The 26526-nt window shown below is 52.0% G+C and overlaps 6 protein-coding genes across 6 annotated transcripts; 5 read left to right on the top strand and 1 right to left on the bottom strand.

Moving 5' to 3' along the window:
• Window positions 1-3158: 3158 nt before the first annotated feature.
• On the top strand, window positions 3159-4757 carry AAFC00_002609 (uncharacterized protein; the record flags this gene model as incomplete). Its single annotated transcript, XM_069341949.1, has 3 exons — window positions 3159-4067; window positions 4172-4280; window positions 4411-4757. 3 exons carry the CDS (start codon window positions 3159-3161, stop codon window positions 4755-4757), a joined length of 1365 nt encoding a protein of 454 aa, XP_069198454.1.
• A 3438-nt stretch (window positions 4758-8195) lies between these two features.
• Window positions 8196-9072, top strand: AAFC00_002608 (uncharacterized protein; the record flags this gene model as incomplete). Its single annotated transcript, XM_069341948.1, has 2 exons — window positions 8196-8821; window positions 8877-9072. 2 exons carry the CDS (start codon window positions 8196-8198, stop codon window positions 9070-9072), a joined length of 822 nt encoding a protein of 273 aa, XP_069198453.1.
• A 1421-nt stretch (window positions 9073-10493) lies between these two features.
• AAFC00_002607 (uncharacterized protein) lies at window positions 10494-11099 on the top strand (the record flags this gene model as incomplete). The annotated part of the gene is made up of 3 exons (XM_069341947.1): window positions 10494-10563; window positions 10615-10674; window positions 10915-11099. The coding sequence occupies 3 exons, from the start codon at window positions 10494-10496 to the stop codon at window positions 11097-11099; spliced, it is 315 nt and encodes a 104-aa protein (XP_069198452.1).
• A 1163-nt stretch (window positions 11100-12262) lies between these two features.
• On the top strand, window positions 12263-14254 carry AAFC00_002606 (uncharacterized protein; the record flags this gene model as incomplete). Its single annotated transcript, XM_069341946.1, has 2 exons — window positions 12263-13782; window positions 13948-14254. 2 exons carry the CDS (start codon window positions 12263-12265, stop codon window positions 14252-14254), a joined length of 1827 nt encoding a protein of 608 aa, XP_069198451.1.
• Window positions 14255-15055: 801 nt separating this feature from the next.
• AAFC00_002605 (uncharacterized protein) lies at window positions 15056-17383 on the top strand (the record flags this gene model as incomplete). The annotated part of the gene is made up of 2 exons (XM_069341945.1): window positions 15056-16972; window positions 17036-17383. The coding sequence occupies 2 exons, from the start codon at window positions 15056-15058 to the stop codon at window positions 17381-17383; spliced, it is 2265 nt and encodes a 754-aa protein (XP_069198450.1).
• Window positions 17384-20668: 3285 nt separating this feature from the next.
• AAFC00_002604 (uncharacterized protein) lies at window positions 20669-25955 on the bottom strand (the record flags this gene model as incomplete). Its single annotated transcript, XM_069341944.1, has 8 exons — window positions 20669-21845; window positions 21897-22347; window positions 22401-22605; window positions 22659-24861; window positions 24915-24979; window positions 25030-25059; window positions 25118-25252; window positions 25620-25955. 8 exons carry the CDS (start codon window positions 25953-25955, stop codon window positions 20669-20671), a joined length of 4602 nt encoding a protein of 1533 aa, XP_069198449.1.
• Between the last annotated feature and the right edge of the window lie 571 nt (window positions 25956-26526).

Below are 26526 nucleotides of genomic sequence, written 5' to 3'. Positions count from 1 at the left end.
ACGACACGATTACCCGCTACAAAGATCTGGACCACGTCTGTGTCGCAGGCTCCCGGATATCGCGCACCTACATCTCTGCTCAATTTCTTCAACAGTTTTTCCTTGCAGGCAGTTGTCATCAAGCCATGGACGAAGTTGGCGTCGGTACCTTCCCCGGAATATTGCAATACCAAGTGCCTTACCCGCTCGTCCCGCTCGCGGGGACGAGACAATATTGTAACCTGCACGTTAAAGGCGTGGGGGAGCGACCATGCATGTCTTGTAGCGTCGTACCTTCTCTTTTCCAGAGGTACCGCTCCCCTCATTGGGGAACAGTACAATGCCTTTTCCCACACACATCGCTCTTTTGATGGCTCTAGTCATATAACCGCCATTATTTACTGTTGCAGGCCCGTAGCCCATCTAGCCCCCTTCTTTTCCGCTAGACGTAGTACAAGGTGTTGACACACTTGCGTCATAAAGTCATCCGGTATATCGAATGTGATCAATGCAATGCTACAAGACGCGTACTCATTTTTCATGGTAAGACAACCCGTGTACCTTCTCGCTCACATGTAGCTGTCACATGCGTGCGCCTGCCTCACCTTATCTCACCCTCTATGTACTTGTACCTGCCTTGGCCCGGAAATGGCCCAACAATTTGAGTTACCCCAACGATATCAAGCCCCCTCCTTCTCCTTGGATGCCTATGTCTTGGGGCGTTGATAAGTTCCTTCGAGAATCTTGGGACGATCTATTTTCTGCTTCCCTGGTGACGGAAGCCCGCCAGCTTCCACAGGACCTTACTTTTACCCTTTCCCCGCTTTTGGAGATAATTTCGAAGGTACATTTGATTGACTTCTTCCATCTTCACGTCACCGGCAAGCTTTGGAACGAACCCTACTGTACATACACAGTAGAGAACCAATATCTGCCGCTTGCGCAAAATGCCTGTTCGAAATCGGTAACACCTATCATCTTCGATGTCGGCTGTTCAATTGTCTGGTAGATTGCAAATTCCATCAGCTTGACATGAACATGACGACGACTGATGATCATTGACGTTCCGGTGCTGCGGTTGCACCAAAAGCAAGCAACACGCTCGAACACGATTGTAACGATACTTGCCAAACCTGCAAGGTAGGTTTGATAGCTCGATGGGGCGACTTACATCACCTGTTTACATTTAACCGCTCGCGTGCAGTCTTATAGCTTGGAACAGACAAATGCTTTGCGTTTCAAATTGCGGGTTATGCGAGTCAAGTGCGGGGTGCCTGTCCTGACGATGCCCTGAGGTACAGTACCGTCCCTATCTTACCTGATGGATACCTTACATACATAAGGTACTTTGCTGTGACTAACCTTACCGTGGGGAATGCAGACCGACTGCGGATTGGCTTGCAGCTCGCAGTACAGATTGCAGCCGCTGCAGGCCCAAGGTAGCTCACAGTGACTTTCTTTGCAGTGGAGAGGGCGGGTAAGCCCGTCCATCAGCCTTTTTCTCTCTCGCAAACGGGAGCCTGGTTCGGGAACAAGTGAGATTGCAACTCCACTACGACTACCTCATATGTGGATAACCACTGAGGTCACTGACCAAGATAGATAATATTCTCTCCGTCATGGTCCGCAAGAGACATGGACTACTTACAAGCATAGTACAAGGAAGCTTTCTCCGTGAGCGATAGATGGCATCATGGACGACCTCGCGTCGAATATGACTCCACATTTTCTCGGATGCAATAACGAGTGCAATTGAATGACATGGTCCAGGATCCGAGAATCGGATCTCTTTCCGGCCCTCATTGTCACCTACAGTATTTGCGGACGGTCTATATCTCCAAAAGCCGAATTTCACACCCTTCAAAACGCGCTGCTACCGTAAACATCAGCTGATGTCTTTCCTTCAAGATGCAATGTTTCCGTCATAGACCTCTAATGCAGGTACGTACAGCATGCGATCGTGGCGCAATGGTGTGTGCTCATGTGCTCGATACCATTCGAAGGACCCCCACACCGCTACAGCAGATTTTGTGGAGAGAGTCAATAGTAAGACAGTGTATCTGAGTAGCCACTATACGGGCTGTACTGATCATAAGACATCATCCCCATGAGTCTCGGTATTGACTCGCGGAAAACGCGCGCATGAGGGCTCTTCTCCTCCCTAGTAAATTCGGACTTGTCCTTCAGCACGTCACAAGATAATGAGTGAGAGAAGCTGCGACTTTGTGACGCTCTGTCTCCTGGTTTTTAGTGAGATGGATGGTCTGCAATAGATATCTGCTCCTCCTGCTTGAGCTTTGAATCGCAACCTCGTAACAAGTGCTGCCTCCTCAAAGCGCTGTTGACGTTCAAGCCTTACACCATAAACCCCTACCAGATACGAACATAACGACTTGCGAGAGTAATCTCTGTAAAACCTGCATGTTCTTTGGTTAGTAGTGCACCTATATCTTATATAAGAGGACAGAAGAGACAGGGTTACTCTCCTGATGATCATGCTACATATTGCGTGCCTTCAGCCATGTCGTAACGTAGCGATATCATCGTTGTTTTATTACTGTAGGTGAAAGAGTCGTACTGGACGAATGCTGTTACATCGTCAACTTTATCATATTCTCTTCACTTCTGCTTCGGTGTGAATAAGTTGTTGATCTTGTTCCGTGATCCCTACAAAGAAGCCTCCAGAGAGGCTGATGCACTGACCTTCTTATCAACGGTTGGGAATAGCGACCATTAGCTAGTAGATCGATCCCAGATTTGTTGTAAAGCAAGCAGGATCCAGCATAGCTTCCAATCGCTATCAAGACTTCGTATAGCTGTTGAGACTTTACATCTCTACCTTACTTTACCACATTGAACAGACAAGGGCATGCCAAGTAGCACTAAGCCTCGATCGAGTGCGGGAAGTTCAACGGCCCGATGATTCTACCATTCCTCTGGTTGCTGCTCCGGAGGCTTTTCCGTCACGACCTCTTACGATCGGTATACCTGTCGTGAAATGTCATTGCTGCTCTCCAATTGACTAATATCCACTCGCTACTTCACTGGCTGGGGTAGGAAGTTGTTCCCACAGCGATGAGACTAAGCTTGACTTGTACAGTTTCATCTTGACATGTCAATCTTCTCGGTAGACGAATCAGACTTTGAGCATCCCAGCCTGTTGCAGGCTTAGTGGCATCATGACAGCAGGTCAACTCACTTCGCTTGTTACCACTACCGTGGTTTGCTGCTCGCTGGCATTTGTTATCTTCACTTTCTTAGCGAGGCAGAGTAGTAAGAGACACAGAGTTCTTGGCTGCGGGCGCGTGGGACTGCTAAGCAACAGCAACCTAAGCGACCAATATTCTTCAATTCACAATGGACACGGCACGGCTGCATCAAGTCCCAAAGTGAAAGCTCTGTTTGTCTATCCTATCAAGTCTTGTGGAATCATAGAGCTCTCGGAGACCGACGTCATTGCTACAGGCTTTCGCTATGACAGGCAGTTTTCATTCGCGCAGTTGCACTCGGAGGAGGTGGCGAGAGCAGAGGACGACACTGGCGTCCAATCCCAACCGAAGTACAAATGGACTTGCATCACGCAGCGAAAGGTGCGACAGCTTAGCCAGATTCACACGGAGCTATGGCTCCCGGACCAGTCATCACCGGAATACTCACCAGATCTTGAATGGGTCAAGTCTGGAGGCTGCCTGGTGTGCAAATTTCCGTTTACTCCGAACTTGGGATTCTGGAATGTGTTCGAATGGCAGACTTTGCAGGATGTCTGGACAATCGTTGAAGCAAAGATTGCTGCCCGGAGCCTGAGTGCGGAGCCGATGGTGCAGTTCAGACTCCCTCTTGAACCTGATGCTATTCGCTCGGCCAAGCACAGCAGAGAGATCATGCATATATGGAAAGATGCTCCAGAAGCAATCAACGTGACGTCCGAAATACCACCTTCGACACTTGCGAAGCTAAAGAGCTTCTTCGAAATGTCGAATCCCCTGGCACTCTTTATGGCGGATCCAAGCAAGCGCCGAGATGTGTTCCGGAATGCACCAACTATTGAAGAAGCTGGTTATCAGCCCGGGACTGGTTTTGCTGACGCGGTAAGTCAATCTGTCGGGCACTCAAGACGTAGGCAGATGATCTTCACCGACCTGCTACGTTGAGACTTGATGTGTAAAGCTTCATACTGACCTAGCGTGCATAGTATCCGCTGACTTTCATGGGACTTGCATCGGTGCAAGACGTTGCTAGCAAGATAAAACGACCTCAGCCCTTCAATCTGAGTGCTCTGCGCTTCCGCGCCAACATTTACTGTATGTTGAGCCCTCACACCGCTGTTCCGAGCCATGCATAGTTACTTGTCGTCTCTGCTAGGACTGGGAAGAGTGGCATGTGATACCAAATGTTCGTCCCCGCCTTCACCTGCTGAATAACTTTGTACAGTCACCGGAGGACCACCCTATGTCGAAGATACATGGAAAAAGGTTCGCATAGGTTCATTATCCTACCACATCAGCTCTCGGACAACTCGTTGCGAGCTTCCTAACGTAGATCCTGAGACCGGCAATAGAGATCGACAGGAGCCGCTTCGTGTTTTAAGAAAGGCACGAGCGTACGTCGATGAAGGCGCCGGCCCAGATCCTTGCTTAGGGATGTCTGCGGTCCCGCTGCTCAAAGCTGAAAATGCCTGTGAACGTCTCTGCGTAGGTGATGATATCGTCGTCGAAAGCACTGGCGAGCACTATTATATTCGAATGTTCCCGAAAGGCGAGCCAGTCAAATTTTCTTGAATGAGTCATCTCTACGGAGTGCGCAGCACGCTCACTTCTGGAGTTCATCGGTTGACCGTCACGGTGCACAAGACAAGTTGTGTTAACGGCCACACTTGTCCGCATGCTCGGATGTGGGACAGACACTGCTGAAACCGCTGCGTTCTTCTCGATACAGCTGAATGATTGGGTCGCACTGCAGTATACGATACATGGAAGATAGCGATGCAGCTAGTATTGCAAACCACTATCAGCATGCGCGTCCTGTCCTGATTGATTCGAATGTTTCTTCTGACCGTCTAATCATAATCAAAGGATACCACGACCTTTCATGGGTTGTGTTACAGGACGTTGACTGTGTCCGGCTATGATATTCTTAATTGGATGATCACCGCCTAAATCCAAGCTGCAGTCACTAGATCGACCGAGCTCATTGGCGTGGCAGCTCGAATGCGACCTTATAGGGGCGAGTATGACAAACCCATGGCTAAATGTTTTTGGGCGACACTATGCGTCCACAACATGAAGCCTATTTATCCACTCCAATCGCTAAGAGCAAAAAGCTATACCATTGGTCTCTCCCAGCAGAGCCATTGATTTCCGAACCTGTCATTAATGATGCCAAACAAACTAAGTCATATCCCAGTCGTTCCACCATTGGTGCGATTGTGACGAAATAATTTGTAATGTTGTCTCTGTGATTCCACGTCTCCGTCTTTAGCGATAGTATAAATCGCCATGACGCATTGCATGACCGTTTTGCCTATAACAAGTTTGACCAAGTGACAACGAGAAGTGCTGAGCCCGAGTTGGGCAGCAACGGAGCCAGAAGAACGATATTCTGTAGACGCTTCGCTTCCATCATACAGCCTTTGCGAAGGGGGCTTGCGAACCCATCCTGTTTTAGCCTAAGCGGCGTGCGTGGCTTTGATTAACGGAATCATATTACTGTACTTGTATTCGACATTCGTTTGGTGGCTTAAAATAGCTTTTCGTGGACTCGAGGACACCTCAGGCCAGTAGAAGCAAAAGTACCTCGACTCGCTTAGTCAAAGAGCCTGAATGAGATCCAGGCCTCTCAACCCTCAGGCCCCCCAACCATCAGGCCAACGGCGGCTACTGCTGCTGCTGCTGCTGCTGCTGCTGGTCAGGCAAGGATTACTGTGCAATCAGACCTGGCAAGAGACGAAGTAGAGGAGGGGCTGAGTGAGCCACGCAACCGAGTCGGCGGATGAGTAAGAAGATAAGCCCCCGTCCCATCCATCGACAGGTGAATGCTGTCTGATTGGGAACCGTGAAAAATGACACGATACGATACGATACGGCAAGACATTGTGTGCATGCATTATATGCGGAGCATCTCCGCACACGTCTTAGCCGCTGTGTACCTACATACATACATACATACACACCTTACCTTACCTCATGTACATCTGTGCCGCGGGGCTCGACAGGACAAGCAAGCTCCACTCTCACTCTTTCCTCACAAGCTATCTATGCTGCTCCAGCGCAATGGAACGGCGGGGGCCTACCTACCTTGGAACCAAACCCTTTTCTTGGGTAAACAACAATGCGTGAACGGGAAGGGGAAGGGAGATCGTGGATCGTGAGACAGGAAAAGAGAACGATCGAGTAGTGTAGTCCCGCTCACTAGCTAGCTGGCTAGCTGGGACGAATCGCTCACGTCTTTCAGGCTGGGCTGTGCTGTGCGCCGATCGATGCTTCGCTCGCTCGTTCGCAAGCTGCACTTACATAGGTGTGCTACCGGTTTGATATTGCTGGGCCCAAAGGGTGGAATCGTCTCAAGCTACAACTGGCTGGCTGGCCGAGCGGGCACTTGTTTCGCCTGCTCATGCCTGGGATCCCGCGGAAAGTCAGTCATCAGAAACATTCGATGTGATGGATGGGAGACTCAGGCCGCGCCCAGATGACTGGCTGAGAAGGGCATATGATGCGGCTACCTGGCTCAGGCGAGACAGAAGGCAGCGAAAGTAGTCAGTATCAGTAGTGGTGGTCGTACAATTGGTGCAAGCTGACTTTTGACAGCCGACGGGCAGGCGGCGGGCGTTTAGATTCGAATAGTCCGTGGAGCTTTTCATAAAAGTCATCTTGCCTTTAGGCTCGGTTTTTCCTGTTTAGCAATACACGCACGCAACGCGGCGTCGAGGTACGATAACCTTGTTCTTTCTTGCTTCAGCCGCATAACAAGGAAGAAGGATCGTGATGGCTATCATATGGCTATTCCATGGCTAATTCGATCTAAAGCGATACCCAAGCAGCTGCGAGTGCTGTAGGTACAGCTAACAGGCACGGCTACCAGGCGAAGATGGGCGCCCGGATGTGTATGGGCGATGGATTTTGCTTGTACAAGCAGCCTGCATGTGATCGAGGTGATGGGGGCTTGTGACTGTTGGCACATTCCGATACGCCACTCGCAGGACCGACGGGTGTCTCGTGCTGTAACGTGGCAGAGTGCAGGTCTAGAGGGGCGGGGGGGGGGGGGCCCTACTGCGAGGTCTTTGCGTGTGTGCATGCGGAAGCATCGGTGACATTGTTCTGAATGGGCGGTATAGAAGATCACTTCATTGGGTATGACCTGCATAATGCTAGAGACGCTATCATGCAGTGTGCCGTTGGCGCTCCATGCGTTGCTTAGGGATGCCGTATCACCGTGGGGAAACCATGGCACCGTAGCATGTTAGAAAGACCAGCAATGTTCCCAACCCGCTGAGTTGGGATCTCTTTCTCAATTATCTGGAACACCAACTTGTTTTTTCTTACCCCCTATTCTGATGATGCTACAAGACGTACGTCAATCTCAACCAAGATTATACAACAACAATGTGGTGTTGTTAAATTGTACTTCACCCACGGTGGTCTAGTAGCCTCTTCACGCACAGGCCCTTCTCGATTATATTGCTCCAATACTTTATTGCCTATACTCATACGACATTCATCATCGTCATCATGAACCATCTTACCTCTCGAAGCTATCCTCAAAGTCGGGATTCTGGGTTCTCCGGAAGTGATTCCCACGCGAGCGAAAAGTCCTACAACTCCAAATCAACACCTCTTGCTAGAAACGAATTGCCCACAAGACCCGCAGTCCCTCGTTACGAAACATGCGGTGCGAGAATAGAGCATCGCTGTGTCGATGGTGACCGTTGGTCTGACTATAGTGATGGCCCTAATTCCTCTGTAGAGACGTACGCCTCAACTATCGATGCAGATAGTGAGGAACTAGAAAACGAGGATCCTCGGATGCGAACAGTAAGATTATATCCATCTGAAGCCTTGCCGACAACGCCGTCGGATTTCGCCCGGTTGTTTCCCTCCAAGAGGAGTCTGATCATCAGACACGATGATTCCACTGCCGATGGTAACATGAATCTGCGCATCGATACTGCTGTAGATATCCCAGGCAGCAGGCCTCAGAAAATGACTCTATTCCACCTTCGTATGCATGACCTGAAGAAGCGAGAGTTCTCGTTGCGACGATACTGTCGAGACTCTGGTCGTGAGGTTTGCCACTCGGTGCGAAAGTATAGAGAGCCGGCGATCGAACGCAGGCCGCATCTTGGACGCTCCCTCAGTACTGCTTTTGCTGCGATGAAGTCGGATGGCGGTAAGGTCGTCACTACCCCAAAGCTGAAGAGATCAGACTCTGGCTATGAGTCGATCAACTCGTCGAAATTCGTGGAGAGAGATGCTGGACTTCCGGCCATGCGTGATTTGTCAAGTACGAGACATACGCTCATCCCGACGAATACGACCAAGCTCGAATTCGCAAATTACTCACAAGTGGAGGTCAAGCGTAGGGGTACGAGAAGTAATAAGCGCTATGAATTCGAGTACTGGGGTACTGAATACGTGTGGAAGCGCATAGTCGACAAGTCTGGTCCTTCGGAGGGCATGCTGTACTACTTACACCGCGCAGGGGACTCGCGGGTACTGGCGCGTATTGAGCCTTGTTATCTGACTTCTGTCGAAGCTGACGAGGAAGAGAGCAAAGGCGGGTGGATACCACCGTGTGTCATGCAGATTGACGATGAAACGATTCTGCAAGACCAGACCGAGGCATCTGAGTAAGTCGCCCAACGTGCACCGCTCTTTATGGCATATCTCTGACCACCCAACCAGTGTCGTCGTTGCTAGTGGACTCATTGCACTAGCAGATGACTGTATCAAGCAGCGCTTTCATCCCCAAATGCGTCGACAATTCTTGATTCCAGTTCCGAAATTCAGGGTGGATGTTGACTACGTCGGGACCAAGACCCTTTGGAGAGATATGCTTCATCGGCCTTCAACACTGCGCAGTCATACCCATGAGTGGTGACTTGACGACCCTTAGCATCTTCAATAGTACCTTATGTAATGAAACAATTAATGATCAATGATACGTTCACTCCGATGTCCACAGCAGTCAAGCGAAGCTTGAAGCAATCTCGCTTCTCAACGATCGACGGAATGCTGCATTGTATGTTCTGAAAGTGACCATTGCAGATTCAAGGGGGCCTCGTCCTTAAGGATAATTTTCTACCGACGCAGACTAGTACTTTATCGGTCTGTCACCGGTCCAGGCAGGAACGTACTGATCATGGTATCGCCTCACCAAGGAAGTGCCCTCGCCTTACTTCGCACCGGTATCGAGCTTGACATGATTAGCTACAAGTATAATTTGGTTGTCTCGTCTATGGGGAATTAGTACAATATACGTTCATATCGCAATGCATATGGGGTGACTGCGTGTCACCATACGGATGCTTTGGTCCGAGCTGCCGTACTACCGTTAACCTCGTCTCTGGCTATATTCATCGCTTCTTCATGGGTGATCGATGACCAGGGAGGTGGGGTTGACACGGGAAGGCCCGGTCGTAGTCCGGCGCAGGAACGCTTGATATTAGTGTATGATGTTCTGCCACTTGTCTCAGGGTAGTATATATCTTTTGGGCACCGGCACCCAACGTCAGGGTGCTCGCACTGCGACTCTTGCACAATATTCGACCTTCACAGAGAGGAAAGCCACAGACGATCAGTGATAGCACATCCTGATCGGTACCCAGGGAGTAAATGGATGTGGTTAGTGCGGTATGTATCTGCCGAGAATGTAGGGCGCTTCGTTTCGATGCCCAAACCTAATGCCGAGCCATCCATCTAGCTTATTCGGCTTTGAAATGACGCCTTGCACATTTGTCCGCTATGACAAACGAGTCCAGCGCACCAAACCCACTCTTTGAGCACACGAGTGTCTGTTCGATGTATCCGATTGCACAGGGCAGTGGTAGTGGTAGTAGCAGTGACGGTAGTGGGTAGTAGCGTTTGGCACTTTACCCCCACCGATCATCAGCTCTATGGCATCGGTACGGGACGAACCCAATGATGCCTTAACGTCAGGGTGGCGAGCTCGCATCTCTCGCTGCTGCTGCGTTGCTTCGCAACGCGAGGCTGCATGCTTCTGTTCGACACGATGACTGTCGTGGAGTCCCATGAAGATTTCCCTTTAACGCGTATGGGCCAGCGCATATGCATCTACTTGCTGTACGCTGGCCAAGTATGAAATGAAATGTCCCATCTTCAGTCTGCTGATGTACGGCAGCCTGCTGCTTAACTGTGTAGTCCATAAATGACTGGAACAAGGGCCAGATATATATACCCTAATGTGTTGGCTGCTGCTCTCTCTGCTGCCTGAGTCCTTCGAAAAGAAATCAATCCCCTCACACAACGGACAATCGCTGCCCTGTCCTAAATTTGGTCACAATGTCAGCAGCCAATGCTCAGACCCTGGCTAGTTCAACGCAGTCCATGGCATGGCAGACCCGGCTGAACAGTAAGTTGGCATTGAGCCATTGTTCTTTAGTGCGATGACTGACTTTGCTAGGCCAATGTAGGAGCATGGGTGTCCGTCCACCGGTCTATCAGGAATGCTCTGATCGACGAGGTATGTCATACGGTTCTTGCTGAATCTCGTACTTGCGTCTAGGCAACGCAGTGGGTGACAAAAATCGTGACCCCTGACATTAGAGACTGGCTCTAGCTTTCCCTTACAAAGTCTCGATTCAAGCTGCTGAGAACGAGGATCAGAGCGCTTATCTAGTAACGTCAGGGGTCACGATTCCTGTCACCCACTGTGCAAACAGCTAGACAGATCTGTGAAATCGAGAACGCTGATCGTTTGTAGGGGGTCGCACCGCCTGGTCCAGTACTGTGGAAGTCGATGGGAGAAAGCATCGAGCCCGATATTGGTATGATGGGGCATGCGTCAACAATGCTAGAGAAGATGCTGCCGAAGTGGCTTTACAGTATCTGGGTGTCGTACCTACGCCGCCGCGTCCGCAGCCGCATTTTCAAGGCACAATGACTTGACTGATGTCCACCATCTCCAAGACCTGTGCGATCGGAGCTCGTTTGTTGTACCTATTAGCTAATGACGAATGGGATGATCATGTATTGCTCGAACGTACAGCCAGCCTTTCGACTACAGCTTGGAGTATTGTACAGTACTATGCTGCCGTGATGTGGCTAGTCATTTACCGGGCTATAGTCTTTCAACAACGGTCATGACTCCACACTTACTGTATGGGGATCACCAACTCCAAACCCCTCTGAAAAGCTTCAAGTGACTTGTCGGAGTGACGCGCGCACCAGATTTTGAAGACAATGTACGACACGTACCTTAACTACATGGACGATCAGATGCCTAGATCATTGGAAACACAGCCACTGCGTACGAATGGATGGACGGGATAGAAGAAACCAGAGGTCGTAGCGCTCGGATGATCGCCCTAGAAGACACTACACTCTTCCTACCTTACGGAGTTGCTTTTCTCTCCGACTGAATGCGGCAACTCCACGCCGGAGGTACCTCCTTAGCGGGGCCATTCGAGCAGCCAAGCAGCCCTTATCAGTAGGCCGGCGGGCTCTCACCAAATCGCATCGAGCAACAACATTGCTCGCCGCTCTCCGGTCAGTCATGGAAAAGCGTGCGTATACGCACTTTGGTGAATCAGTAGGTCTCATTTCGCGCGCCTCCGACTTCCACGTTTGATGCTACCCTCTCTTGCTCGTAAGGTGTTGATGTAAAGTCGCCGCATACCGGGGACCGCATACTGGCCCATCACCTCCCATATCTCTAAAACCCAGATTCCGATATGAAGGTTTAGCCGTAGATTGTTTTTTTTCGCCATCCTGGTGGGAGAAGCACTGTAGTATATCATCGTTCTCGTCCCTCGATGAACGGTAGGTTGTGTTATACTCCGTACATAAGGCCTTGTCCTGTCCATCTTATAGCCTCCATACTTATCTAGAACTACGCCGACGCATTAAGTGCTCATGACTTAAACGCTATCATATACCCATATTTGCTGTTGTCTAACTATACCCATGCGCTATACCTTGAACATTGCTGAAGATTGGAGAACCGACCAAGCCCAGCTTTGAGAAGTTCGACTTGTACTGTCTTTCAGTATCCCAATCAAATATATTTCATTTGATCAATTGGTCCATCCTGAATACTCTGCGACGACACCATGTCTAGCAACCCTAGCTACGTCAAGGACGACAGTCCTGACCAAATTGGTCCCGACTTCACACGCAAAAGATCATTCGCCGACAAAGGCAGACGCATGATCAGGGCGCTGACCACCAAGGATGGTCTTGTGGGAGACTACGACTATGCCTTCCTTTTCAAGCCCCAGATCCCATTCATGAAGCGTGAGCGACGAGCGGCGCCATTCTTCGGACTCAACGACAAGATGCCCTTCCTCCTGGCTATGTTGCTTGGATTCCAACATGCCTTGTCCATGCTGGCTGGTGTCATTTCTCCCCCCATTATTCTGGCTGGCAGTGCCAATTTGTTGCAAAGTCAGCAGCAATACCTCGTCAGCACCTCGCTCATCGTATGCGGCATCCTATCCGCCATCCAAATCACTCGCTTCCACCTCTTCAAGACGCCCTACTATCTCGGCACGGGCTTGATCTCCGTGGTAGGAACTTCTTTCGCAGTCATTCCTGTTGCGACAGGCGCGCTGTCGCAGATGTACGCCACAGGCTACTGCCCGTCCGACGCTGAGGGAAACCCTCTTCCGTGTCCCGATGGCTATGGCGCGATCCTGGCGACATCGTGTTGCTGCGCGCTGCTCGAAATCCTCATGTCCTTCACTTCACCGCGCATGCTGAAGAAGATCTTCCCTCCGCTCGTCACGGGTCCGACGGTCATGCTGATCGGTGTTTCCCTCATCACTTCTGGATTCGAGGACTGGGCTGGTGGTTCAGGCAGTTGCATGTCGAGGCCCGAGACCGGCATGTACAGCTTGTGTCCCAGCACTTCTGCGCCGCATGCCCTGCCCTGGGGAAGCGCAGAGTTCATCGGTCTTGGATTCTCTGTCTTTTTGACCATCATTCTCTGCGAGCGATTCGGCAGCCCGATCATGAAGTCCTGCGCTGTGGTTGTAGGTCTGCTGGTCGGATGCATCATCGCAGCAGCATGCGGCTACTTTGACCGTTCAGGAATCGACTCTGCGCCCGTAGCGTCCTTCATCTGGGTGCAAACCTTCAGACTCAAAGTCTACGGACCTCTAGTCCTCCCCTTGCTCGCCGTCTTCATCGTCATCGCAATGGAGGCCATCGGCGACATAACCGCAACCTGCGACGTGTCGCGCCTCGAAGTCGATGGGCCCCTCTTCGACAGCCGCATCCAAGGCGGCGTGCTCGCAGACGGGCTGAACGGCATCATCGCCGGCCTCTGCACCATGACGCCCATGTCGACGTTCGCGCAGAACAACGGCGTGATCGCGCTGACGCGCTGCGCGAATCGCAAGGCGGGCTACGCGGCTTGCTTCTGGCTGCTCGTCATGGGCATATTCAGCAAGTTCGCTGCCGCCCTCGTGGCGATCCCGTCGGCGGTCCTGGGCGGTATGACGACGTTTCTTTTCGCGTCCGTCGCCACGTCTGGTATTCGTATCATATCGAAGGTGCCGTTCAATCGCCGCAACAGGTTTATTCTGACTGCGGCTCTGGCGCCGGGGTTCGGAGCGACGCTCGTGCCTACGTAAGTGTTTTTCTGTCCCATCTCATCCTGTTACACAATCATTGCGTCTGAGAAGAAGAGAAGAAGAAGAAGAAGAAGAAGAAGAAGAAGAAGAAGAAGAAGAAGAAGAAGAAGAAGAAGAAGAAGAAGAAGAAGAAGCGAATTGCTGACTCGAGCACAAAACAGATGGTTCAGCTACGTCTTCACCTACTCGGGCCCGAACCACGCCCTCCTAGGCTTCTACAACGCCATCGTGCTAGTGATGGAAAACGGCTTCGCCATCGCCGCCTTTCTCTCCGTCATCTTGAATCTCATCCTGCCCGAGGAAGAGGAAGACGACGTCGAGACCGAGGTCATCACTGCGGACTTGGCCGAGGAGGCGCGGGACGAGCAAGAGTGGGAGCATATCCGTGGGGTCAGCGCCGGCGGCAGCGCCGAGAGGCATCAGTTGACGGAGATTGTGCACGAGGGAGATGGCATGCAGAAGAAGTGAATGATATAGGTTGACATGATTCTGATGAGAGCGACGGCTGTGCTGCTTGTTGAGTTTATACTTGCGAGGAAAGGAAAAGTCTTGCGTTATCTGCAGTACTAGCAGATTAATGTTCACGTTTATACGAGTGTGCTATAACCAGCAGTTGTAGAGCGTTTGTGTACGTATGTCCCTGTGAGTCAGCAACAATCAATACACAAGACGAGCACGATTTGCGCACGGATCCGAAAGCAATTTGGTAATGGTTCGTGGTCAATCAGGACTGTGAGCTCTCTGACTAGTGCTGTGTGCTGGCAGATCTCCGCCGTGACCTTCCTTCGAGTCAGCTCTCCGTTCCAGACAGGGCGGAATGCCAAGACAACGCTGACCCGGGGCTCAGCGGACATCCCTTGGCCCTTCTATAGTTGGAACATAAGGTACCTTACCTTACTGGACCGTATCAACACTTGCTGTAGTGACTACCGCAGACATACACACCTCCTGTCGCCGATCAATACCTTTCTCACAGAGAGACAGAGAGACCGGGGCCGCGCAGAGAATACCCTATTGTGTCTGTGTATCTGTACATACAGTGCATGTCTCGTGTCACCTGATGGAGTAGGAACACACGACGACTCTCCTGTACTTTCATCTGCTGCTCCCTGTTGAGGTGTGCTCGGTCACTCGACACCTACAGTCCGGAAGCCTGACTCAGCCAGGCGCATTCCTCAACCACGACGGCCGCGTACCCCCCTCTTGAGCCCGTAGGCCTCTACGCGCACACTTCCACCGGCCTGAACGCATACGCACATCGACGTCAACATGCGCTTCCCCTCTCTGACACCTCTTCTCGCACTCGCTGCCCTCACGTCCGCTCTGGCTGCGCCTCAGCTCGACCCGCAACCCGAAGCTGCCATCGAGGTGCCGAAAGGGGCGGAGAAGGATGCGGCAGCACCAGCTCCAGCGCCCGGTCCTGCCTCCCCTGCAGATAACCCCGTTGTCGCCGGCGATACTGCCGCTGCCCCAGTGACGGATGGATCAGATGCAGACGATGCCTCAGGCACAACCTTCAGCGGCCACAAGGTGCCTCCGCTCACCGAACTGAGTGGAGAGTCGATAGACAAAGACATTGCTTCGGGCTACTGGCTTGTCGAATTCTTCTCCCCTTATTGCCACCATTGCAAGGCCTTTGCTCCGACGTGGCAGACAGCCTTCGAATTCTACTACGCCTCGACTCCTCTCGCCGACTCGTCGGCCAACTCGGCTGCTGACTCGCCCGATTCCACAAAGTCCCTCAACTCCTTCACCCGCTACTACGACTTCAAGTTCGCCAAGCTCGACTGTGTCGCCTTTGGCACCGCGTGCGCAGACAAGGAGATTCATTCTTTCCCCACCATTGTGCTGTTCAAGGATGGCAAAGCCATAGACAAGAAAGTCGGCGGACAGGACATCAAGACCTTGAGCAAGTGGATCGAGTCCACTCTCGAAACAATTCGTCCTGGCTCGCGTCCCAAGGGTGGACCCAAGCTGCCCAAAGTAGGAGCTCATCACGTCGATGGCGGAGACTCTGGCTCGGCAGCAAAGCATGCCCCCGCAAAGGACGACAAGGCCGCTGACAAGGCTGCCGCTTCTACTTCTACCACCTCGACTGCCTCTTCCACCAAGAGTACTCTCGTCGCTCAGGAGCACAACCCTTCCGGCAGATCCATCCCTCTCACAGCCGAGACCTTCCAGACCCTTGTCACCACCACCCATGATCCGTGGTTCATCAAGTTCTACGCTCCCTGGTGCCACCACTGCCAGGCCATGGGTCCGAATTGGATGGCCATGGCCAAGGAGATGAAGGGCCGTCTCAATATCGGTGAGGTCAACTGCGAGGCGGAGAAACGTCTCTGCAAGGATGTTCACGTCAAGGGCTACCCGACTCTCGTCTACTTCCAAGCCGGAGAGCGAGTCGAGTACGAGGGCCTTCGCGGAGTCGGAGATCTGATCAAGTATGCCAACCAGGCCGTCGATGCTGGCAACGGAGTCGAGGACGTCACTCTGGCCGAGTTCGAGGAGATGGAGAAGAAGGAAGAGGTCATTTTCCTGTATTTCTACGACCACGCCACCACTACCGAGGACTTTGCCGCCCTCGAGCGTCTGCTTCTTTCCCTCATCGGCCACGCGAAGCTGGTCAGAACCCACGATGCCGACCTTGAAGCGCGCTTCCGAATCTCTACCTGGCCCAGACTCGTCGTGTCGCGCGACACCAAGCCGACCTACTTCACCCCCCTGGCGCCAAAAGATATCCGTGACTTCCGCAAAGTGCTCAATTGGATGCAGTCCGTGTGGCAGCCCATTGTCCCTGAGCTGACCGCAGCCAATGCCCGCGAGATCATGGACGGCAGACTCGTCGTCCTGGCCATTCTGTCCCGGGAGAGATCTGACGAGTTCATCATCGCACGCCGTGAACTCAAGCAAGCTGCTCTGGAATGGATCGACAAGGAGACACAGGCATTCCAGCTAGAGAGACAGGAACTGAGAGATGCCAAGCAATTGCGCATCGAGGAAGCCGAGGACCGCAACGACCAGCGCGCTTTGAGAGCGGCCAAGCAGATCGTCATCGACATGGACGAAGTCGATTGGAAGCAAGTCGGTTTCGCCTGGGTTGATGGCGTGTTCTGGGAGCGATGGATCAAGACGACCTTTGGCATCTCTGTCAAGGAGGGCGAGAAGGTCGTCATCAACGACGAAGACGTGAGTGATAGTCCATTACAGACAGCACGGGTTTACAACTACAGATGTACTGACATGCGGCAGAACCAACGTTACTGGGACGTCACCATCACCGGCAACCCTATTGTTCCTTCTCGTGTCTCTATTCTCGAGACCCTGCCCAAGGTCGTGGCTAATCCACCCAAGATCAGCCCGGTCAACAAGAACTCCTTCTTTGGCCACATTGCATTCAAGGTGCGAAGTGGTCTGGCGGCACATCCCCTCATCACCATGGGTGTAGCGGCCGTGATGTTCGTCGGTCTGGGCATCTGGGGACGGGGAGCCATGAGACGAGGCAGCGGGAAGTCATTCGGCAGCGGCGGATTCTTCACTCTAAATGAGAAGGACGGACTCCTAGGGGCTCCAGGAGCGGCAGCAGGAAAAGTGGATTAGATGATCAAAGATGCACAGTGGTTTGTTTTCTTTTCTGGTACCGCTTCTCACATACACTTTCTTTTCTCTTTCATAGGGTTTCTTGGAGCAAAGTGTGCAAGGCAAGGACATCACCCTCTACTTTTTTTGGTCCCCACCACTTCAGTTTGGCTTTTTGTGTGCACACGATTGAGGCTGTACGAAGCAGACTGACGCGACATGATTCCACTATGGTGTGCGCATCGACATGAAACCGGTCGCTTCGAAGCCATGATTCTTGAAGTACAATTTTTCGATTTTAGTCATTGATGAGGTGATGCATGGTGATTTGAAGAGTGACACAGCGTGTGTAGGTGACCTGTCGATGCAGTCTTGGCGACCCTGGTCCGACTGCGAAAGATGTGGCGTTTCGCAGGCAAAGTCCAGGTCGCTGTATTGAATCTACAGTGACTTGACGTATATACCAGGTTACATTCTATCCTTCGACAAGCAAGATCGCTTGACCTCCGGCTCTGGTCAATTGTGTCAGTATGAGGGGTCGATTGGTTTGCACAGGCATACAGGCGGCGACGAGGAGCTCATTACTGCGACCATCGAGACATTCATTCGCATCCTTGAGTCGCCAATCGCCTAATCCGCAGCAATACCAATATCGTGCCACACGCCTCTCACAGCAAGTACGACATGTCTCAACAGACGTCAAGACCACAGTCGCCCAGGCCGACCCCGTGAAAAGCGCTCGCTCGGGCTTCGAGACCGTCAAGAGAGTAATCTATGCCTCCATCCTGCTCGTCACTGGAACTTTCGGCTACCTCTACGTCTCTGATTCCCGCGCCGCATTCCACCAATATCTTGTTCCTCCGTTCATTCGCACTTTCTTCCCCGACGCCGAAGATGCCCATCGTTTTGGGAACGACATGCTCAAGGGTCTTTATGCCTTCGGTCTGCACCCGCGCGAACGTGGAAACCCAGATGCCGCCGGCGATCTGAGAGTCGAAGTGTTCGGGCACATGCTCGACAATCCGATCGCCACATCAGCCGGACTCGACAAGAACGCCGAAGTCATTGATCCCATCCTCGCCCTCGGTCCTGGTCTCGTCGAGGTCGGCGGCATCACGCCGCGGCCACAAGAAGGCAACGCCAAGCCGCGATGCTTCCGCGTTCCTTCCCAGAACGCCATCATCAATCGCTACGGCCTCAACTCGGAAGGTGCCGAGAGCGTCGCCATGCGTCTACGTCAGAGACTGCGACAATTCGCATACGACATGGGTCTGGGCCTGGACGTGGAAGCGGAGCGAGAGGTGCTCGATGGTGAAGTCGGCGTGCCTCCCGGTAGCCATGTGCCAGGACGTCTGTTGGCCGTGCAGGTGGCCAAGATGAAGGGGACACCGGACAACGACATCAACGCCATCGCAAAGGACTACACCGACGCGGTGGACAAACTGGCCAAATACGCCGACATTCTCGTCGTCAACGTCTCGAGCCCCAACACGCCCGGTCTGCGAAACCTGCAGGCTTCAGAGCCCCTGACCAAGATCTTGTCTGCCGTCGTCGACGCCGCGCAAGCGACTTCGCGAAAGACCAAGCCAGCCGTCATGGTCAAAGTGTCTCCCGACGAGGACAGCGACGAGCAAGTCAACGGCATCTGCGCCGCAGTCTGGGCAAGTGGCGTCGACGGAGTCATCGTCGGCAATACCACCAAGAAGCGACCCGACCCTCTGCCAGCAGGCTACGCACTCTCGGAGAAGGAAGCCAAAATCATGCTCGAGATGGGCGGCTACTCCGGCCCGCAACTCTTCGGGCGCACCGTCTCGCTGGTCAAGAAATACAGACTCGCGCTCGACCAAGGCCCGCAAGAAGGGAATGCCAAATCCGCTTCTTCTTCTTCTTCTTCTTCTTCTTCTTCTTCTTCGTCACAGCCCAAAGCCATAGATTCAAAGCCCGCTGCTTCCGCCGCCACCGCTGACGACAAGGACTCGAACCCCCCCACAGCGCTATCAAAAGAGACCGCCGCCCGCATCGACGACTCCGTCCAGCGCGACCGCGCGCACCTCAAACCCCTCACGCCCAAAGCAGACGACGAGAGCAGAGCCCAGCCGCTCGTCCAGATTCCGTCGCGCCATGACTCGCCCTCCTCTTCCTCCTCTGACGACAAGTCAATGTCAACGACAGCACCTCGCGCCACCCCGTCCCAAGCGCAGCAACAACAAAAAGACAAACTCATCTTCGCAACAGGCGGCATAACCACCGGCGCACAAGCTCTCGAAGTCCTGAACGCAGGCGCCAGCATCGCGTTTGTCTACACCGCCATGGTGTATGGTGGCGCGGGCACGATTTCTCGAATCAAGAGGGAGATGAGGGCGGAGATTGCTGATCGTAAGGGTAAGAATAAGAAATGAGATCCAAGGCTGCTTGCTAGCTTGCTTGCTGGGTCGTGAGGATGGGCTGCCTGAGTTTTTCGAGGTCTTTGATGGTCAGGGTCGTGGAATTGGTATACTGAAGGGTGGGAGGGGGGGGGGGGGGGCATTAGTAGATGGTAAGATGAGGCTCGAGGTTGAGAGAGTGTACAGTAACCAATTCACAAAAAAACCAGAAAAAATTCCTAAATGTCTACCCTGCCCTTTTCCTTGCGCCTTTTTTCTCCTGGTGGTTGCTCTCAAGACACCCACGCCTTGCCTGTATGATCGGATGATATGTATGGCCTGGTACTTATGAGCCAGAGAGCACGATAGACACGAGCAAGACACCCCATCATTGACAGCACCATATGATCATCACTTCTGTTAGTTATTTCTCGTGTCTGGGATGGGAATAATGGCTTCATGTAACAGCGTGGTATATACCCCATTCTATCCCCATCGGTCCCACTTCTACGCATGTGTATCTCTCTTTCCCGCCTCCCTGGAACCCCCAATGCTCACTCGACTCGCTCTATCCGCGAGTGAAAATCCCCAGACCACAAAGCAAGAAATACAAGCAAGAAAAGAAAAGTAAGGTGCTTTCGTTGTGTGGTTGGGAATAAGGGGGGGAAAGGGATGTTGTTCATAAGTCTTCTCTGACTTTTGGAATAAAAGGAAGAATGAAGTGGCAAACAAGCCCAGAGGACGAAAAAGGGTTCGTTTATTCTCCTCTTTCATCATCATCATCATCATCTTCTTCTTCTTCTTCTTCTTCTTCTTCTTCTTCTTTCTCTTCTTCTTGTTGCTCATCAACAACATACTCCGCTGCTCTGTCCTGCTGCTGCTGCTGCTGCTGCTGGTGACGATGCCGCTGTTGTCGATGTCTCCAGAAATGAAGAGAGCTCACCTAGCGCATCTCTCCACTGGCGATCCTCTTTGTATTTCTCCTCAGATTAGCAGGCATTCCTGTCACCGCTGCCGCTGTGTTGCCGTTCAAATTATTGGTAGAGGTGTTGCTGCTGCTGTTGCCTCTATGGTGATGATTATGATGGTGATGGATATTCGATTGCGATGGTGTCTGACCTAAACGACTGGAGGGTCTGGCCTGATGCAAAATAGGAGTCAGGTTCTCGTTCTTCTCGCTTGTCGTAGACCGAGAACTGCTCGGTCGATGGGAGCTGTTGGGTCGCATGTCTCCTGACGCTGCGCCTCCTCCTCCTAGTGTGAGCCTTGAGCTCGGCGGTCGCCCGGATATGCTTGTTCTAGGGAGCCTGCTCTTGGACAAGACATTGCCCATGCCATTGAGACCGTTGATGACATTGAGATTGCCACCTGCGAATCCTGATGATGGCGGACTGTTCAACGCGCTCCAGTTGATTGCGCCGGCCGAAGACGAGGCGCTGTGCCCGCCAGAATTACCGTCGCGACTGGTAGGTCGGAATGGACTAGAGGCGAGGTTTGGCGATGTTAGTCCACGTGCGTGTGCTACGGCTGAGGTGCGGGTCAGATCACTAGCAGGGTCAAAGTATGAGCCTGCTCTGCTTAAAGGTGGAGGCGCGCGATCAGAAACAGGAGTCGGCGGGAGTGAAGCTCCAGTCGGGACCATTGTCGAACTCGAAGATCGACGGAGTGGTCGTACCCTGTTTGCATCGCCGGCAGCTCGAGCATTATGAGCGGCACGGGAAGCGACAAGCTCCGATGACTTCAGCAGGTCCGAAGCCATCTCGCGGACCAAAATTGCCGGATCTGTCTTGGCCGTCTCGCGGATCAGGTCTGCGAGTCCGACATTTTCTATGAGATTGCCCTCTTCGTCGGCAGCCTCTACCACGCTTCGAATGATTCTGAGTAGGTTGAGACGGACAAGAGCTTTCTTCGTTCGAAGCTTCTGTGCTGCGCGAAGAAAGAGGTCAGGGTGTGCAAGCGAGGACGCAATCGGTGGCGACAACCGAAGGAGTTTCTGGAGTGGTTCGAGGAAGTTTTCGAACGAATCCGCCTTCGAGTTTGCGAACGCGCCGATAATGGCTCGAGCGAAAGCGGGGTTTGACAAAAGATGCTCTTCCACTTTTGCGGTCTCTTCTTGTAGCCTTGAATGTGTTAGCAAAGAAGTATACCGCAAAGACAAAGATACTACACACCATATGAAGATTGCGTCCAGCGCAGTGACCTGCCAATACTGGTCTGCCAAGAGAGAAACATAAAATTGAAGACCCTTCTGTTGCCACAAAATCTTTCGTCCGACCTTGCCAGAGTGAGCCATGTCGCAGAGTATGGGCAATGCGAATTCCTTCAGCGGACGTTCTGTCTTGACAATCCGTTGAAGCAGCGGAATCACGCCATTGAGCGCAGCATCCTCCTGCCGTGTCTTGCTCAGCCTGCACAGGTTGTACATGATGTTCAGGACCTGATTAGAGATTTCTCTGAAATGCGCAAACTTCATGCTCGCATTGAGAAGGTCTGTAAGTACTTCGATGGCGTTTGAGTTCTGCAGGGCATCTAGAGTGGTGGCAAGCATCGACAGGTTTTTAATGAACTTGAGCATTGTGATTTGATGGTTCGGTGACATGCGTCCCAGATCCTTGAGCACACCTGTGCGTCCTTTATAAGCATTTGCCAAATAAACCGTAACCGACTTCACTTACGTTTGAGCACCATACGATCCGCCACCGTTTCTTTGACATGGTTCTCCGCTTGTGAGAAAAGTAAGAAAATATTGACGATGCGTCCTTCGACCAGTTCTGCTAGTTCGCCATCCTCATCTAGCACTCTATTGAGCACTAGGGAAAGAGGATAGAGCACAGAACTACGCGAAAAGATACGGCAAAAGTCGTTCTTCGGCGTGGGGCCCTGCGGAGACCGTCAGCCACAATTTTGCAGACAAGAAAAAGATCACGACTCACCTGCAGCTCAAACACACTCCACACGCCATTGACACCGATGAGCACCAAGTCTCTCTCCGCCTCGTAATCTTCCTCGAGGAACTCCACCAAAACATTAAGACCGCCACAGCTGACAAACATTTGTAGCGTCAATGTGCTCGTCTGATACATTTGTCGTACAAAAGCCGCAGCCTCGAGTCGGATGTCACTACTGAATCTTTTGCTAGCGAAGCGTGTGATGATAGGAATGCCACCCACAAAACATAGGTTCTCCTGGATCTCAACATTGTCTAGAATGATTAAGTTGACAATCTTGAGCAGACTCAGGATGGTGTGCGGTCTGTTACATGTCTCCAGTATCTCCAATATGGGGAGCATACCGTGGGAGGATATGACGACTGACTTGATCTCCGGCACTTCGTACAGTACCTGCATGAGCTGGGCGACAATTTCCTCAAGTACGTCTTCTGGTTGCGAGAGCTTTAGTGAGCCGACTAACCCTTCCACGAGAGTGACAACCCTGGCATGCTTATCACGAGCAATGTTCGTCTCCAAGTCCATTTCATCAAAGCCTTCCTCGAGTTGAGCGAAAGGATCATCTTCGTCTTCCTCGTCTCCGAGCCAGGAATTCGTAGACAACTTGGAATTGAGCATCATGGGTGTGCCTCTTTCGGATCCGCTTTCGCTTTCCGGTTTTGTGAATCTTGCAGATTGTTCGTCTTTACCAAACACATCTGAAAAGTCTTCATCTTCCGGGTCTTCGGCATACTTCTGGATCTCAACCTCGGATCGCGTCCGACGCATCGCAGCGGCGTCGTGTATTTGTGGTGAAGTACGACGAATACTTCCAGCTTTGGAGACCGGGCGCGGTACATCCCGAAGATCATTGGGGTGGAAAAGTTTAGGCTCGTATCTGTTATTCTCTTTGTGGGTCTGCATGAGTGCAAGTTTCCTTTGGAAAGCCAGATCATCCTGGGGTGCGAGATCGGAGTAGTCCTCGATTGACTTCTCTCGGTATAGAATCGAGGGGCGCCGAACGTTGGCTCCCTGTTGCACTGGCGTCTGCGCAGGTCTGAGCATTTGCGTCTTCTGACTCGACTCCTTGGAACTTGTCCGTGGTTGCTGTTTTGGAACCGATGGCGGGGGCGAGACTGTAGGCGGGTTGTGCAGAATATCGGAAGTCTTCGCTCGAGCTGGATACCATGGTCTGACTGTTTGAAGGGGGTCGCCAGATGTGAGCTCCATAGGACTCCTCACCGTAAGATCGCCCTCGAAGTTATCGTCCCAATTTTCCTCTTCAGTGACAGGGTCGAAGGTTGCGAATGCTTTCAATTTGTCGGATGACAACATCCCACCAAAATTATCGTGGGGCTTAAGATGAGGGAGATGCAGGTCCTTCATGCCAATTGAAGTGGCGAAGTCATCGTCCCAGTTATCTTTGGTGTCGCTCTCTGGCGATTGATAGAGCTTCGTGTTGTCACGTTTTGCAATATTCAGAGCATCTTTTGGTGGCGCAGGGGTCTTCATATGCGATGCGTCTGTTCTAGAGGGCGCCGGACTCATAGACATGGCTCGAGAAGCATGCCGTAATGACCCGTTGTTGGGCGATTTGAGGGCTTCGTTCCATTCCTGAACACTCTTCACGGCTTCATCATACTTGGTAGTTTTAGCTATGACTTGGTCTGATCGCTTTGCGCTCAGGATCCATGGATGTTTGAGTAGCTTCCGAGCCGAAACTCTGAGGTTAGGGTCTTTTTGGAAGCATTGCATCAGGAAATCGCGAACGGCGGGAGAAGCTCCTTCCGGTAAAGGTGGGTGGTCGTCGTTCACAATGCGGAATAGTGCAGGCATAGGTTGAAGCTTATGATAAGGTGGCTTGCCGTCTAATAGCTCAATCACTGTGCAGCCCAAACTCCAGATATCAGAAGCTGTCGTCGCGCCAGAGAGCTCGATGACCTCAGGGGCCATCCAATATGGTGTGCCCACGACGCTACTCTCGTGAAGGCCGTTGTCCTTTCTGGTCGCAACACCGAAATCGGCAAGCTTCACTAGACCCTCCTTGGTGGTGAGGATGTTGGCACCCTTGATGTCACGATGGATGACACCTTGTTCGTGAAGATATAAGAGACCATTCAATACCTGGGCCATGTAAAGTGCGACAAGATTTTCGGGGAATTTGCCGAAGTTCTTGCATATCGAGTGTAATGATCCGTTTTCACAGTATCTGAGGGATTAGTCAAGACATTCAAACGGCGGAGAAGATTGACGAGAACCTACTCGAGGATGATGTATAATGACTCGGTTGATTTGACGAAGCCGTGGTATTTGACGATGTTGGGATGCTAAGTGTGGTCAGAATGAAGAGAGCCCAGGGAGTTCAATGTCTGCCTACGTTGAGATTCTTTAACAGGTCGATTTCCATCTGTTGAGGCGTCAACATTGCATGCGCTATCAATTTGGGGATTCGAACTGAGAGTTACCATAATGACTCGGATCTCGCCTTTAGGCAGATCGACAAGCCTCACTTGCTTGATTGCGACGGTCTCGCCAGTACCCCAATTGAGAGCACGATAGACGCTCCCGAAGGCGCCTTTGCCCAGGCAGTCGCCTAATTGCTATCGAATAGTCAGTCACTCGTTGCATACAACAGCGACGTCAACAAAGTGAAGACGACAATGGCAGAAAACACAGGCAAGGCGCAGTCGGTCGAGTGATGAAAGCCAGTCGGTCGCGAGCTCAGTCTTTTGTTTCCATATCTCATATCTTCCTCGGTGGCACTCGAGATACACGTCCCTTCTCATGTTTCCTCGTTCATTGTATTCAAAAGTCTGACCATGGTGTCTCAGCTTCTTTCTTGCCTCCCAAAGTCCCTTCCCTAGTGTCTCAATCACCCGACTCTTGTCTCAAAGATGCTGGCATTGACGTGGCTTCGACGCTCTACTGCCCAACATTGGGCATCACTCAGACAAAGAAAGCACTTACGTAGTCCTTCAGTCCGGCGACTTCACCAGCGGCCCTCTGAGCGGTGCCATCTTTACTCGGAGGTTTCTCGCGCGGGATTTCTCTAGCCTTGATGGGATTTTGGACAGCATTTTGCTGTGGTTTCTGCGTCGCCAGGGAAGAAGAATCCGGTCTGATATATTGCGATTGCTGGCCTCCTCCTTGGTGGGTGGAATTTGACCGTCGTTGCTTCGATACTCCACTTTCGGCGCTTAAATATGTTGAGAGTTCGCTGCCACTGCTGTTATATGAGCTGGACAATTTCTCCGCAGCGACAGCAGACGACGACGAAGGGCGAGCTGACGAGGACGCGGGCATGGCGATGGCGATAAAGATTGCACGTCTCGGATACTGTTAATCGTCCACTGCGCTACCTTGACCGGTGGAGGCCCGGGCGATATCTCTGGGTTGATCTTTCTGTTGACGAAAGTGTCTGTGTGACGACAACAATACAACCAAGAAGATTTTACTATGCGGTAAGGGAATAAAAGAACAACCAATATGCTGTGATTAATCTCGACAGTTGCGTAAATTATGGTATAGGCGTGTGAGGCCTCATGCCCGCCAGCGGACGTTCCCAGAGTCTTGCCTGACTGTTACTGTTATACCTGCGCTTGTTGTTGATGATCGCAAGCGTTCGCACCCAAAACACCAGAGAGTCAGCTGGTGACGTGGGAGTCGCCTGCACTTTGCGACCTCTTTGATCGTCTCGGAGTCTGTGCCTTGTGCTGGATATTAAAATCAGTGTGAATCATCGAGGGAGTCGTCGTACTGCGGCGCTGGTCCGCTCGCTGGAATGTTGGTCGCGAGAAACGGAGGTCATGCAGTGAGGTCCGCGCGCGCGAGCCGTTCAGGCATTATTATATAACATCGACTTGTAGGTAAAAAT

Source organism: Neodothiora populina (genome assembly GCF_041146345.1).
Source record: "Neodothiora populina strain CPC 39397 chromosome Unknown canker_contig_15, whole genome shotgun sequence".
Taxonomy (NCBI): Eukaryota; Fungi; Ascomycota; class Dothideomycetes; order Dothideales; family Dothioraceae; genus Neodothiora; species Neodothiora populina.
The sequence above is the reverse complement of the archived record's forward strand: the minus strand, read 5'-3'. Positions and strand labels throughout refer to the sequence as shown.